The sequence below is a fragment of the Oncorhynchus gorbuscha genome, linkage group LG22 (assembly GCF_021184085.1).
Source record: "Oncorhynchus gorbuscha isolate QuinsamMale2020 ecotype Even-year linkage group LG22, OgorEven_v1.0, whole genome shotgun sequence".
NCBI classification, from domain to species: domain Eukaryota; kingdom Metazoa; phylum Chordata; class Actinopteri; order Salmoniformes; family Salmonidae; genus Oncorhynchus; species Oncorhynchus gorbuscha.
The window spans coordinates 16,705,613-16,720,551 of NC_060194.1; the positions used below are offsets into that span (position 1 = coordinate 16,705,613).

Genomic DNA, 14,939 nt, shown 5'->3' on the forward strand with positions numbered 1-14,939 from the left:
AGACCTGGGACACCAGGTGGATCCAATTAATTGTTCAGGTTGAACAGAAAACCAGCAGTTCTCTGGACCTCCAGGCTCACATTTGAATACCCCCTGGAATAGACTGACAGAAATCCAAACTACCGTCCCCATTGACTATTTTATTTCACCTTTATTTAACCATGTCAGCTAGTTGAGAACAAGTTCTCATTTACAACAGCGACCTGGCCAAGATAAAGCACAGCAGCGACACAAACAGCAGCACAGAGTTACATGGAATAAACAAGCGTACAGTCAATAACACAATAGAAAAAAAGAGAGTCTATATACAGTGTGTGCCAATGGCGTGAGGTGGTAAGGCAATAAATAGGCCATAGTAGCAAAGTAATTACAATTTAGCAGATTAACACTGGAGTGATATATGAGCAGGTGATGATGTGTAAGTAGTGATACTGGTGTGCAAAAGAGCAGAAAAGTAAAAACAATATGGGGATGAGGTAGGTAGATTGGGTGGGCTATTTACAGATGGACTATGTACAGCTGCAGTGATCGGTTCGCCTAATCCACCTAATGTAGACTGTGCAGTAGAAGTGGGATACCCAGTGTTCACACACTCCAACAGAGTGCATTTCTTTACCAAACTACATGCTCACATGTACCACTACAGCCCATCTATGGATATTACCAGCATATCAGTAATCATTGCCTGGGGGCGGGGAATAACTCAGAGTAGCTGCTCCAGCTCTCTTCCCCACCACTGGAGTCAGAAGAACCAGGCCTGTGTTTTCCCCCTGGGGGTAGAAGCGGTTCTCTCCGCTGTGTAATATTTATACCCTCCCCCCGTCATGTGTGTCAGACGAGATCGCAGACAGATACCTCTGGCGTGCATCCCAAATGGCACCCTATTCCCTACATAGTGCACTACTTTTGACCGGGGCCCCATAGGGAAAAGGGTGTTCCATTTGGGACACATCCTCCTGAGTGAAAGAAAGGCTCTGGACTAATCAAAAGATGAGTATTGATCCCGATGAGGCCTGGATGAACGCCCCTGGGCTCAACATCTAACTCAGCCCGGCCAGAATGACTGGCCCAGAGTGACAGCCAGCCAATAGGGTGTGTGCGTCTTCAGTTGTAATAACTGTCACTGTTGGAGGGGGGTTGGTTGAACCTGCTGTTGGTTGCTGGTGGCTGTGATCCACTAATGGTGAGAGGAGAACACTCTGGCCCATTATTATCACAACAGGGAGGAGGGAGGGGGGGGGGGGGATATAAGTGCTACTCTGTTCTATAACTCAGCCTGGCGCAACATCCCGGGTGTTAAAGAAGCATACTGGCGGTTTGGTTGGGAGATCGATTAGTAGCCAGTGACTTGGGTAGTAAATACTGATCAACCTCGGCGGGACTGCCTGCGCACCAAATGGCACCCTACTCCCTTTATAGTGCACCACTTTTGACCAGGGTCTCTAGTCAAAAGTAGTGCACTTTGTAGGTAATAGGGTGCCATTTGGAACACATCCACTATGATTTAGACCTCAGCACTAACCCCAGCATTAACTCTACCTATTCCTTTCATCAGACACACTAACAGAACCCCAGATGTGTTGTTTCATTAAAAAAAACATGTGTATTGACAAACCCTTTCAATTAAAACACACGGCGCGTCTACATAAACACATTACATGGCATTTTAAATTTTAATTTGATTTTTTAATTTTACCTTTATTTTACTAGGCAAGTCAGTTAAGAATTATTAACAAATTCTTATTTTCAATGACTGCCTAGGTTTAACTGCCTGTTCAGGGGCAGAACGACAGATTTGAACCTTGTCAGCTCGGGGATTCTAACCACGCTCTAACCACTAGGCTACCCTAGTGCCATTATAATCTCAATCTGAGTAGTCACCCTCTAGTCACATACCATGGCTGCGTTTCAAATGGCACCCTATTCCCCATTTAGTGCACTACTTCTGAACAGGACCTATTGTGTGGGTTCTGAATCTGATTGATATTCCACCCAACAACAAGTGCATTTCTCAGTCTGTCCCTCACCTGCCCGCTTTCTCACCCATCCATCAATCAATCTATCCAATTTGTTCTGAGGGAGCGGAGCGCTACAGGTTCCCACCGAGAATACTTGGATCAGGGTCTTACGTCCCAAATGGCGCCCCACCCTCTACATAGGATCCATAGGGCTCTGATCAAAAGTAGTGCACTATGTAGGGAATAGGATGCCATTTGGGACATAGACACGGATAATAGAGAGTAGCGCCGTGCCAGAGTAGCACAATCAATCTGCATGCTGCATTGGTATGTTGTGTGAGGAGGAGAATGGAAGGAAAACACAATACTTACTGGGGAACTTGGGAGATTAACCGTGACAAGGTATAAGACGCACACAACCACAGGGCCCCATGACATGCATATTGATGTACACACACACTTTCCTGAGAGTAGGGGACATTATGACAAACGGGGACTAAGCATCCTAGAGAGGATGGTGCTAGAGTTTGCAGTGTTAGGGGAGCAGAGAGACCTACCAGGAAGGTCTCCTCCTGTCGTAGCACCACCAGCCCCACAGCTCCTCCCATAGGCGTGGCCCTCAGCAGAGCGACCACTTCCTCCTGGGTCCGACCAACCAAGTCCACTCCATTCACCTGGAACACATACGGCAATTAGTAACATACAGATTCACATTCCGATTTTGACCCCTAAATCCCACACCGAGAGACTATTATGAGCCTAAACAACATGTCCCTACGTGCCAGAAGTCACACCGTATTAGAGGCTAACACAACATAAACCATTGGGAACAGAGATCTAGAAACAGGGTGACCAGACAGACGATGAGATCGTTTTACTGAAGCATCCCCTGAGTCTCGGGTCTCACCTCCAGCAGCCTGTCTCCAGCCTTGAGGCGTCCATCCTGGATGGCAGCTCCTCGGGGCAGGATGTTCTTCACGTAGATGGGCGCCGAGCCGCCGATGGGGACGTCGCGCGAAGTGATGCTGAAACCCAGACCCTCTGGACCTAAGGGATGAAACAGGAGGATGTGAAACGCGCGACAACGCCCGTCACATATGGACTCCCCTCATGTGACAGGTACAGTCAGGTCTACACAGCAGCAAGGCATTCTGGCAGTGTTTGAAATGTGTCTTGCCTACTACTTACCACAACGACACACTGTGTATTACACATACTACATACTATTTAGAACGTACCGTTTAGTGGAAATGTATGCAGTAAGCAACAAGTATCAACATACTAGGCTCACCCATACCAAGAACGGGTCATCTCATTTGCAATTGCCTTGCTTTCCGCCATCTGTTCATTTCGCGTCCCCTTCTCTTGATTATCAGCTGTTGTCAAACACGTGGGTCGGGAAAGACGATTCTCTCCCTCAATAGCATGCAGCGATTTCTAGATGTAAAGCCAAAATGGCTATGACATCCTGGCATTTAACGCATACTTAAATGTTTGGAAATTTCACTTACTATAAAACGTGTTCAATTCGCATACCCCAAAAAGCCTATTTACAACGCAAGTATGGGTATTCAGACATGGCCATGAGGCATTCCAAAGTGAAAATGCAACATGGGAAGGATTCTGGACAGCTAGTATGAAAGGCTGAGACAAAACGTGTTGACCTGCGGAACCCTCCCGGCCTGAATCAAAGTCCAGAGGTTGAGGATGGTCTCTCTCTCTCTCTCTCTCTCTCCTCTCCCGCCGGCACCACAGTCCGATCATTAGGAGAATGTCTGCCAAGCCTAACCCCTCTGTCTCTGTCTGAGCTGTGTATGGTAATGTAAGCAAGGCAAACACAGAGAGGATTCCAGAACACTCTGAGGATTCTGTTTCAGTGCAATCTAAATCCCCTCCATGTCAATGAGCCAATCAACTTCCCACCATAGGATGTGCACGTATTATAGTTACCGGTAAATGGCATTAGCATTAATGTGTTTAATTTGGTACACGGGATCTTTCAAGACAAGTTAGATCAGTCTTGTAATATCCCAGAATGATTGTGTTAAAGTTTGGGTTTTGTGAAAAGGCCAGTGAGTTTGTTCTGTTGACATCTTAAAGGGATACGCCGGGATTTCTGCAAAAAAGCCTTTTTACTTCCCCAAAGTCAGATTAACTCGTGGATACCATTTTCATGTCTGTGTGTGCAGTTTGAAAGAAGTTGCTAACTAGCGTTAGCACAATTGCTAACTAGCCTTAGCACAATGACTGGAAGTCTATGGTAAAAGCTAGCTGTTACCATAGACTTCCAGTCATTGCGCTCAAAGCTAGTAAGCAACTTCCTTCAAACTGCACACACAGACATAAAAATGGTATCAGACTCTGGGGAAGTAGATAAAGGTCTTCATTGCCAAAATTCTGAAGTATCCCTTTAAGATGTCGACAAACCAACTAAATCTATCCACCAAATAAGGTTCAGTCTGCTGCACTCAAAACACAACAAACAAGCCAAAGGCTGTAGATGTTATTAACAGTGCTATGTTTATATAGGCCTCCTTTCAAAAGAAAGTGAATAAAAACCTAATAGTATGATACACACCTGGATGTGGTCTGTGGGGACTATATAAATGGCACCCTATTCCCTACATAGTGCACTACTTTTAACCAGAGCCCTATGGGTTGTGGTCAAAAATAGTGCACTATAGCGAATAGGGTGCTGTTTGGGACACATACATCATACCTGGCCAAGGCAGTGAAGAGATCCCTACGCAGTGCTAGTGTGCCATACGGAGCGGCCCGTTGATTTTCAACATGCCTTTTGACATAGTGTACACTACACAGACGATTGGCTGCCTAGCAACAAGCCCTCTGTCTCCCCCGGTTGCCCGTGCCGGCACACACAACTGGTCTCCTATGGCCTGCCTACCTGCCTGACTGCGTGTCTCCTATTGCAGAGGCCTGTGCTGTGCCAACTCTGTCCAGCTGTCAGTCACTACATACACTCCAGAGATGTGTTGAATTTGGAATGAATGGATCAATCTGGATCTGCAACACATTTTCTCTCTACCGTTTCAGGCAAAAGTGGGAGGCCTTTTGGCCATCTTTATTGACATTTAAGGCAACATTGACTGATTCTGATGTGTGTGTCTGTTCATTAAAAGAGCAATGAGAAGCGTACTGTACCAGTCAAAGGTTTGGACACCTACTCATTCCAGGGTTTCTCTTTATTTTCATCTATATTGTAGAATAATAGTGAAGACATCAAAACTGTGAAATAACACGTATGGAATCATGTAGCAATAAAGCTCCCGAGTGGCGCAGGGATCTAAGGCACGGCCTCTCAGTGCTAGAGGCGTCACTACAGACCCTGGTTTGATTCCAGGCTGTATCACAACCGGCCGTGATTAGGAGTCCCGTAGGGCGGCGCACAATTGGCCCAGCGTCATCCGGGTTAGGGTTTGGTCGGTGTAGGCCGTCATTGTAAATGAGAATTTGTTCTTAACTGACTTGCCTAGTTAAATTAAACATTTAGAAAAGTAAGCAAAAAAAGTGCTAAACATATCAAAAAATATTTTATATTTGAGATTCTTCAAAGTAGCCACCTTGCCTTGATGAAGCAGTTTGAGAGAATGCAAAGCTGTCATGAGGTTGTCACTTGGAATACATTTCAATTAACAGGTGTGCCAAGAAACATGAGCAAAGGATATTGGACAGATTTCCAAAGGTCCCTGTCTGAGGAGTCCAAATTTGAGATTTTTGTTTCAGAACACCGTGTCTTTGTGAGATGCAGAGTATGTGAACGGATGATCTCCGCATGTGTGGTTCCCACCGTGAAGCATGGAGGAGGAGGTGTGATGGTGCTTTGCTGGTGACACTGTGTTTTATTTAGAATTCAAGGCACGCTTAACCAGCATGGCTACCACAGCATTCTGCAGCGATACACCATCCCATATGGTTTGCGCTTAGTGGGACTATCATTTGTTTTTCAACAGGACAATGACCCAAAACACACCTCCAGGCTGTGTAAGGGCTATTTGACCAAGAAGGAGAGTGATGGGAGTGCTGCATCAGATGACCTGGCCTCCACAATCACCCGAACTCAACCCAATTGAGATGGTTTGGGAAGAGTTGGACCGAAGAGTGAAGGAAAAACAGCCAACAAGTGCTCAGCATATATGTGGGAACTCCTTCAAAACTGTTGGAAAAGCATTCCAGGTGAAGCTGGTTGAGAAAATGCCAAGAGTGTGCAAAGCTGTCATCAAGGCAAAGGGTGGCACTTTAAAGAACCTCAAATATTAAATAGATTTTCATTTGTTTAAAACGTTTTTGCTTACTACATCATTCCATATGTGGTATTTCATAGTTTTGATGTCTTCACTATTATTAAAAAGTAAACATAAAGAAAAACCTTTGAATGAGTAGGTGTCCAAACCTTTGACTGGTACTGTGTGTTAATTTTGAAGTGACTGATAATATGAATATATATTTTGAACCAAACAATTTGACAATGTCTTCTTTGAAGTCCTAAATATAAAAATAATTTATTCATACAACTTCCTCACACAAACCTAAACACTAGTTATTTTTCTTCTGAGGCTGAGAAGCTAAATTCTTAGAATGAGGGAAGGAAAGAAGGCAATTTTCTCAGACCCACCATGGCTGGAGAGGATTACAGCGATGCTTTCCCTGTCGGGCTAATCACAAACCACCTCTGTGAAGAATGGATTCCAACCATTCAATATGTAGGACCAGGAGCTTTTCCTGACCACATGAACTGACCTGGGGAAAAAAAAAACTCTGGGCCTTGGGATGGCCATGGTCAGGAAAAGCTCACGGCCCTCCTGAGGTTAAACAGATGCTGAGCTTTAGGTGTGTATGTGTGTGTGTGTGTCGGTTGGATGCTGACCTTTCTTGAGCTGGATGTTGAGTCTCCTGCCAACCTTTTTGGTGAAGCCCGCCGTGGGGGTTGAGTTTAGCACCCTGTGAGGGGAGGGGGCGTGTCCGGATGGGGGCTTGCCCATGGAGCCCCCATGGGGGTGGGGTAGAGGGGTGTAGGCGTCTCCCTGCTCCGGGTGAGGGTGGGGATGGGGACCACGGGACTGTGAATTAAGATAAGACAGTATTTGATTGTCTGTTTTCACAGGAATGTGCCTTGCATTCTAAAAGCAATGACAGCGAGTATAGAAAAATAGTGAGAAACCTGTGGGGTGTGGTCCAGGCCTGAGGTGGTGCTGCCTCTCTCGCTAGCTAGAGAGTCGGGGCTGAAGCGTCCAGAGGAGTAGGCCACGTTGGGGTTCCTCTCGCTGTGTGACAGCTGCTCGTACTGGGCCTTCATCAGGTTGGGAACCACGTGGAACATGATGACCGGGGAACGCATGGCCTGGCGGAACATGTTCTGGGCTCTGAGGGAAGGCAGAACCAAAACAACAGTCAACCAGCGTGGCAAAATCGCAGGTAATTTCCCCAACATTCCTTTGGTGTTCTGGAAATCCTGTTGGACGATTCTGGGAATCGAGTGAAATAAAAGCAGGACATTCTGAATCCTCCAAAACCAGGAGGTTTAGGGAAAGTTACTGGAATTTTGCGACCCTACAGTCAAAACAGGGCTGGTTGATCACGCAGACACACTATACACTAGTGGTGGTCCACCTGCACTGTGTATCAGTGACTAAAGCCTGTTGAAAGTAACCATGTACAGCTTTAGAATAGGTTTGCCAGGTTTTATCATGTAATCCCACAAATTGGCTACAGATGAAAGGAATGGGGCTTTTCATAGAATGATTGGAGAGAAATCCCTTTAAACCCCTTCAACATGAGGTAAGGTAGGTGTGAACTGAAAACATCTAACGAGTGTAATGTTGCCGTAGCAGTAGTCTTGTTAGCCACACCTGTTACAGTACAGTAAAGGTGACATTGCCAGTCATCTCAGATGCGCTCCCAATGGCACCATAGGCCAGGGGCTATAGGCTCTGGGCAAAATCAGTGTACTATATACAGTGAGGGAAAAAAGTATTTGATCCCCTGCTGATTTTGTACGTTAGCCCACGGACGAAGAAATGATCAGTCTATAATTTTAATGGTAGGTTTATTTGAACAGTGAGAGACAGAATAGCAACAAAACAATCCAGAAAAGCACATGCAAAAAGGTTATAAATTGATTTGCATTTTAATGAGGGAAATAAGTACTTGACCCCTCTGCAAAACATGACTTAGTACTTGGTGGATAACCCCTTGTTGGCAATCTCAGAGGTCAGACGTTTCTTGTAGTTGGCCACCAGGTTTGCACACATCTCAGGAGGGATTTTGTCCCACTCCTCTTTGCAGATCTTCTCGAAGTCATTAAGGTTTCGAGGCTGACGTTTGGCAACTCGAACCTTCAGCTCCCTCCATAGATTTTCTATGGGATTAAGGTCTGGAGACTGGCTAGGCCACTCCAGAATCTTAATGTCCTTCTTCTTGAGCCACTCCTTTGTGCCTTGGCCGTGTGTTTGGCTCTTTGTCATGCTGGAATACCCATCCACAACCCATTTTTAATGCCCTGGCTGAGGGAAGGAGGTTCTCACCCAAGATTAGATGGTACATGGCCCCGTCCATCGTCTCTTTGATGCAGTGAAGTTGTCCTGTCCCCTTAGCAGAAAAACACCCCCAAAGCATAATGTTTCCACCTCTATGTTTGACGGTGGGGATGGTGTTCTTGGGGTCATAGGCAGCATTCCTCCTCCTCCAAACACGACAGGTTGAGTTGATGCCAAAGAGCTCCATTTTGGTCGCATCAACTGTTGTCACCTCCTCACCAAGCTGCTTGGCGATGGTCTTGTAGCCCATTCCAGCCTTGTGTAGGTCTACAATCTTGTCCCTGACATCCTTGGAGAGCTCTTTGGTCTTGGCCAATGGTGGAGAGTTTGGAATCTGATTGATTGATTGCTTCTGTGAACAGGTGTCTTTTATACAGGTAACGAGCTGAGATTAGGAGCACTCCCTTTAAGAGTGTGCTCCTAATCTCAGCTCGTTACTTGTATAATAGACACCTGGGAGCCAGAAATCTTTCTGATTGAGAGGGGGTTAAATACTTATTTCCCTCATTAAAATGCAAATCAATTTATAACATTTTTGACATGCATTTTTCTGTATTTCTTTTGTTGTTATTCTGTCTCTCACTGTTCAAATAAACCCACCATTAAAATTATAGACTGATCATGTCTTTGTCAGTGGGCAAACGTACAAAATCAGCAGGGGATCAAATACTTTTTCCCTCAATGTAGGGCATAGGGTACTATTTGGGATGTAGACATCTCCACTCTCAAATAAAAGATGAACAGACATCATAACTCCACTCCCAATAAACCTGCAATTCCTTGCCAAAATATCTAGCTGTTTTCCCAGCCACTGATAATATTCCCAAAAGGAAATGGATATCGCTCAGTGACTTCCCAATTTCAGGCTAGATCAAGTCCCAGACAAGATGTAATCGGTTTCCTATCCCAGGTTATTTACTGGGGTTGAATTAAATATATGAAAACAGACAGTTTTACACATGCTAAATGTCAGAAGAGGGTATTTGTTATATCTCTAAGGAAGGGGCTGGGAGGGCTGTAGTATAGCCATAGGTTTATTGTGAGTGAGTGTGTGCACACAGAAAATCCATGACGGTAGTGCTGATGCTTCTGAAAAGCACAAAACCTGGAGCAGCCCGTTGATGTTGACATAGACATACAGTAGACCACAGAGGACAAAGAGAGACTTCACATTGTATTCAGAAGCTTTAGCTAGAATGAATAGAATGGGCTCCCCATTCAAGTCAATGACGCCATAATGGCAGGCCATTTTGAGTGTACCCACAGGCGTAAAGCAGGAAGTACTCATTCTATTTCTATGGAACAGTATCTGCAGCAGAGTGGGATGGGAGTTAGCAGCAGCAGTTAGGGTGTTAGGATCTGGTCAGACAGAGGAGCTGAGGGCGAGAGAGAGAGAGCGAGAGAGAGAAATCACTGAAAATCAGAAGCTATGGAAGTTAAGCAGGGGTAGCGAGGGAGCTGAGAGACAAAGGAATGGATGCTGAGTGGGTAGCACCTACTGAAGGTAGGCTTGACCTAAGAGTCAAACAGGGAGGGGTTAGTATTCACAGCAGCCGATGGAGCTGATAGATATATGGGGATATAGAAAGGATTGAAGGTATGGAGAGGACAGCAGCCAGCCTCCATTTTACCAAGACGCAACAGTATGATCAACCTAGGAGGAGTCAAACAGGAACGAGGTTAGCTTTGCAACAGAACAGCAGCGGCAGCAGAGGCCCTGCTTCGGTTAGAAGACAGAGCCGTGGAGAGGAGATGGAGGGAGAGGAGCAGGGGAGGCCCTGCTTCGGTTAGAAGACAGAGCCGTGGAGAGGAGATGGAGGGAGAGGAGCAGGGGAGGGACTGCTTCGGTTAGAAGACAGAGCCGTGGAGACGGAGGGAGAGGAGCAGGGGAGGGACTGCTTCGGTTAGAAGACAGAGCCGTGGAGAGGAGACGGAGGGAGAGGAGCAGGGGAGGGACTGGCGGCCAGGGGGCTCAGGACCGGTGGTCCACCCCGGCTCGGTAGATACAGGTGTCTTACTGTTCAAAATGGATGTTCCGCAGGTCTCCATTATTAATGCGTACGATGCAGTCGTTCTCCTGGAACAGACCCTGCTCCTGCGCCTTGCCTCCCCTCTCCAGGCGCTTGACCAACAGGCCTAGAGTCCTGGAAACATTCAGAAGCAGACGTTGGTTTAATGCTGCTGGCAGCCGTGCAAGAGCCTTCAGGGTTCAAAGTGAGACTCAGAGCAGGCCTGGGAAGAGATCTACTGAAAAGCTTTACAGCAAACGTCTAGGCTCTACATGACCAACACTTTACTATAGGAACATGTCCTTCATGTCATCTGCATCCTCACTGAGGCCACTGGCTGGTGTATGGTTTTAATTTCCATTTTTGGCATTTTAGCATTTTAGGCATCTTAACCAGACTTAAATTAGTGAGTGCATACATTTTCATTCTGTTTTTCTGGCTAAGTGCGTGTGAGATCGAGGGACTATTTGTGGCGTCTCTCTTACCTGAATTCCAAGTTCAGCTCCCGACTGAACTGCCAAATGTCAAACAGTATCATTCTGACAGGATAAATGGTCAGGTCGACAGTAAGACGGAGGACTTAGAGAAATGCTGCTCCGTCACATTTGAGTTCGGGAAGCCTTCAGATGTGACGGCTGTGAGTGCAGTAATCTGCCATAGTAAACCTCCAGGCTTCCTGACTGCTAAACAATGCTGACTTCGCTGAAATATTGAATACCGAGTAGGCCAGGGTTCAATGTAAATCAAGCAAATTACCATAAATGTGCTAAAACTATTCAAAGATAACTGATTATTCACAGGTATGTAGACACACTGTGAGATGCTGTGCCTTTCCCAAAATCCCCCGCTTTTCCAGAACTTCGGCTGGAAGATTCTCTGACTCTGGAGGGAATAAGCTAGCCTGGGTACCAGTCTGTTTATGCTATCATGCCACTCCTTGCCACTTCTTGTCCTGTTTGGCATGACAAGGAGTTGGCATGACAAGGAGTTAACATGACAGCACAAACAGATTTGGGACCAGGAACTGTAAACCTAGGTATGTGCTAGTGGACATAAATGCAAGACCAGTAAATAAATGATTCCTTTACATCTTCTGAGACGTATGTGGACTGAAATGTGTATGCCGCAACCTTTAAATGATGTCAAATCCTTCAGACGGGAGTCACGGAGGAACATGACAGTCACCTGCAAACACGGGAACAACCATGATTGATCACTGTAAACTAGCTAATCGCTTCGTGACGTGTGAGCATGACGTGTATGAAGTGTAGGTCCATGTGTAGTGGGTGTGTAGTACACTGGGGCACACGAGGAGGATGCAGGGGCCATGGCAGACTAAGCTCTCTCCCTCCCTCTCTCTTTGTCTGCCCCCCCTCCCCTCCCCTCGTTCTCCCTCTCAGTGTCAGGCCTGCATAGCGTCAGTGAGCCTGCTGCCTGTCTGTCAGGTGCTGTAATAGTGGGAGGGCTTTACCTGCGGTCCCGGGCACTGAAAGGTACTACATGGATCCCCAAGGGCCCGCCATCATTGGAGACTTCTACCAGCTTTACAATGTCACTGTGAGACAATGATGGATGAGGAGGGGGTGAGAGGGTGAAACCACATACGGGCAAAACAACTGGAAGTAAGGAAGGGGGAAGAAACCATAACAAACGGAGCAGGCAGAAATTAATAAAAAAAACATGTCTGTCTGAAGCACTAGGGATGAACGTCACACCAGGGGCTTCTCCCCACATCCCAGGTCACAGAAACGCATCATTCAGAACCCAGTTCTAAGGAGTGTCAAGGTAGGTTTCCATAAATACTATGTATACAATATTTGTACATGTCATATATATCTATACATATGTTTCTAAACCTTCAGATGGTCTTTCAGATTCCGCTTTTCCCCCCAGATGTTATTAAGATTTAGATTTCTATTCAGTAAATGGTATCAAATGTGTTTTTAAACATGGTTGATCTTGTGTCCTTTGACCTGTGACCCATTGACCTTCCATAGCCTTCAGACGTGTTTCTGTTTCCTGTAGGATAAAGGTACTACGCATACGAACCGTCCTTACTGGGTGAAATGATATCAACGACATACTGTACCTGCAGATTAGACTGGAGGCATGCAAGAGAGTTAATGACAGTTAGAAAACAATGAGAGTTATTAATATCGCCAAGACAATGGATCAGCACATGGGTCAGTTTTATGGTTGATGATGATGCTGGGTTCACCCGAGTTCCAACAACGAACGTTAGCCAGGGGTTTAAAAAGATTTTCTCCAAACCTGTTGAACGAAATATTACCTGTCCTGAATCTAGAAATATTATTGACATGAATTACAACATGGAGAAGAAACGATAGCAGCAGTGGTGTGGGGTTAGGTTCAGCTCAGAGGTTTTAGGTAGTTAACTGGCACTCATTCTCCTGCCACATGAGAATGCTACTTCCATTACTTGTTAGTGATCAACATCAGGTGATCAGAGGTAGTTTGAGGAAGAGGCAGAGCCAAAAGCCCTGTATATATCCCAAATTGCACGCTATTCACTATATAGTGGGGGCTATATTCCGTAATTCTATATAGGGAATAGGGTGCCAATTGGGACGTATAGTCATTTATCTGTAATTGGACAACTTTCTGAGGAACTTACTCTAGGGACCGCAGAGGGGTGTGGTCCATACAGGAATCAGCTCGGCCAATCGGCTCGATCCTGCTGTTCTCCTCCTCCTCATCCTGCAAAACACAAGACAACAGCCATAGAATTACATTCTAGAACTCCTATATTGACTAAAAGGATCTCAGTGACAGCACATGGACATCCCATCAAACCAAGCTTCTGGAGTCCTATCGGAACAGACGTCGAACGATAATCCATTCCACGCCGAAATGAGTGGTATGGTTTAAATCATTCAAAAACGCTAAGTAGGAAACAAGACCCAACAGACAGGTAACCTACATAAAAGTCCCTATTAGAGCCGGTGTATTTGCTGCTATTCAAACCTGAAAATAAAAAATGGCCAGGCAGACATGACAGGTGCCGCTCTCCTTTGAAAGCCCTCTATAACCCTCAGTCTGCCATCTCTCACTGTGCCCTGACTCTGGACATTCCTCCTATTGTACTGTACATCTTCTGTCTAGGTAGGGCCAGGACTCCGGAGTGACTCAGGAGACCTAGAGAGCGCCCGCGAGAGAGCCGACAGCGACACCGGAGAAGGCGGAGGAGCCACGGCAACAGCAGCCACGGCAACAGCTCGCCTCAGTATTAAAAACGATGGCTGTGTCGGCCATGTCATTTTAGATGGCGGTTCTTTTTCTTTACCCATCATGACTTGTTTTATTTTTGTGACGTTCGTCATCCATAACCGTCGGTTATACGGTTAGATTGTCATTGTTGCCATGACAGTGGACTGTTTGCTGCGGAGAGGGGGACATACAGTGGTGGGGGCTACGCTGCCTGTCTGAACCACAGTCCTGTTGTCCTTCAGACGAAGCTCACAGTGGCTACAGAGCATGTCTCATAGAAACGTGTCCTATGCTTAACCGGAGCTATGGCTTGTTAATTGGTTTCTGAGCGCGACAAACGGGTTTGCGACGCCGTGGGTTACACGTAAACGCCGTGGGTTACATGTAAACGCCGTGGGTTACACGTAAACACCGTGGGTTACACGTAAACGATATTGTGTAGACAGAGAAACGGGAGGGCAGCCTTACTCCAAAGAAAGAAACAGACAGGGGCAGATATTTATGAAAAGGTAAAGAAAAGTACAATATTCACATTCTATTCCCCAAGACAACACTATGTTCCTTGAAAGGGTTTGTGAATCACATTCACCATCACAGATGCCTCAGGCGAGTTCCACTGCCACATTTCAATAGCAGCTTCTCTAAGGACTTCTGTTTTATTCATTGAGTGACAATTCCATTTTCCTAACCTGCGCAGTGGGCCCTGGTCAAAAGAAGTGACTTTAAAAAATGTAATAGTGTGGCATTTGGGATGCAGACATCGTCTCTCCCCCCAGGCAAGGCACAGGGACAGGGAGCGAATGTTGAGGGGAAAGTTGCAGACACTGTCTGTTCTCCATCATTAAACTATTGGCTCGGGGCAATAGGGCCCCACAACGCACCCACCCATCCAGCATCAAGATGCGAGTGATTTGAGTGACTCAAATATGTTGTCTGCAAAAACTAACATAATTTGATCAAACTACAGTAGATACACATTCTGCTGGCTATTGCTGGCTCAAGATGGCGGCAGCGTAGCCTAGTGGTTAGAGCGTTGGACTAGTAACCGGAAGGTTGCAAGTTCAAACCCCCGAGCTGACAAGGTACAAATCTGTCATTCTGCCCCTGAACAGGCAGTTAACCCACAGTTCCTAGACCAGTTAACCCACAGTTCCTAGACCAGTTAACCCACAGTTCCTAGACCAGTTAAC

General features: G+C 46.1%; 1 protein-coding gene across 4 annotated transcripts in view; it reads right to left on the reverse strand.

The window, feature by feature from the left end:
• Positions 1-14,939, reverse strand: part of LOC124009995 (partitioning defective 3 homolog) — a 257,276-nt gene that overhangs the window by 115,920 nt on the left and 126,417 nt on the right. For 3 of the 4 annotated variants that reach the window (XM_046322288.1, XM_046322287.1, XM_046322289.1), the window contains 7 exons: positions 13,157-13,239; positions 11,993-12,076; positions 10,531-10,656; positions 7,138-7,339; positions 6,844-7,036; positions 2,866-3,005; positions 2,516-2,632 (listed from right to left, as the gene is read on the reverse strand). In XM_046322288.1, the coding sequence (XP_046178244.1) occupies positions 2,516-2,632; positions 2,866-3,005; positions 6,844-7,036; positions 7,138-7,339; positions 10,531-10,656; positions 11,993-12,076; positions 13,157-13,239 (945 nt within the window). The remainder of the gene's footprint in view (positions 1-2,515; positions 2,633-2,865; positions 3,006-6,843; positions 7,037-7,137; positions 7,340-10,530; positions 10,657-11,992; positions 12,077-13,156; positions 13,240-14,939) is intronic. The other variant, XM_046322291.1, reaches the window with a different exon arrangement.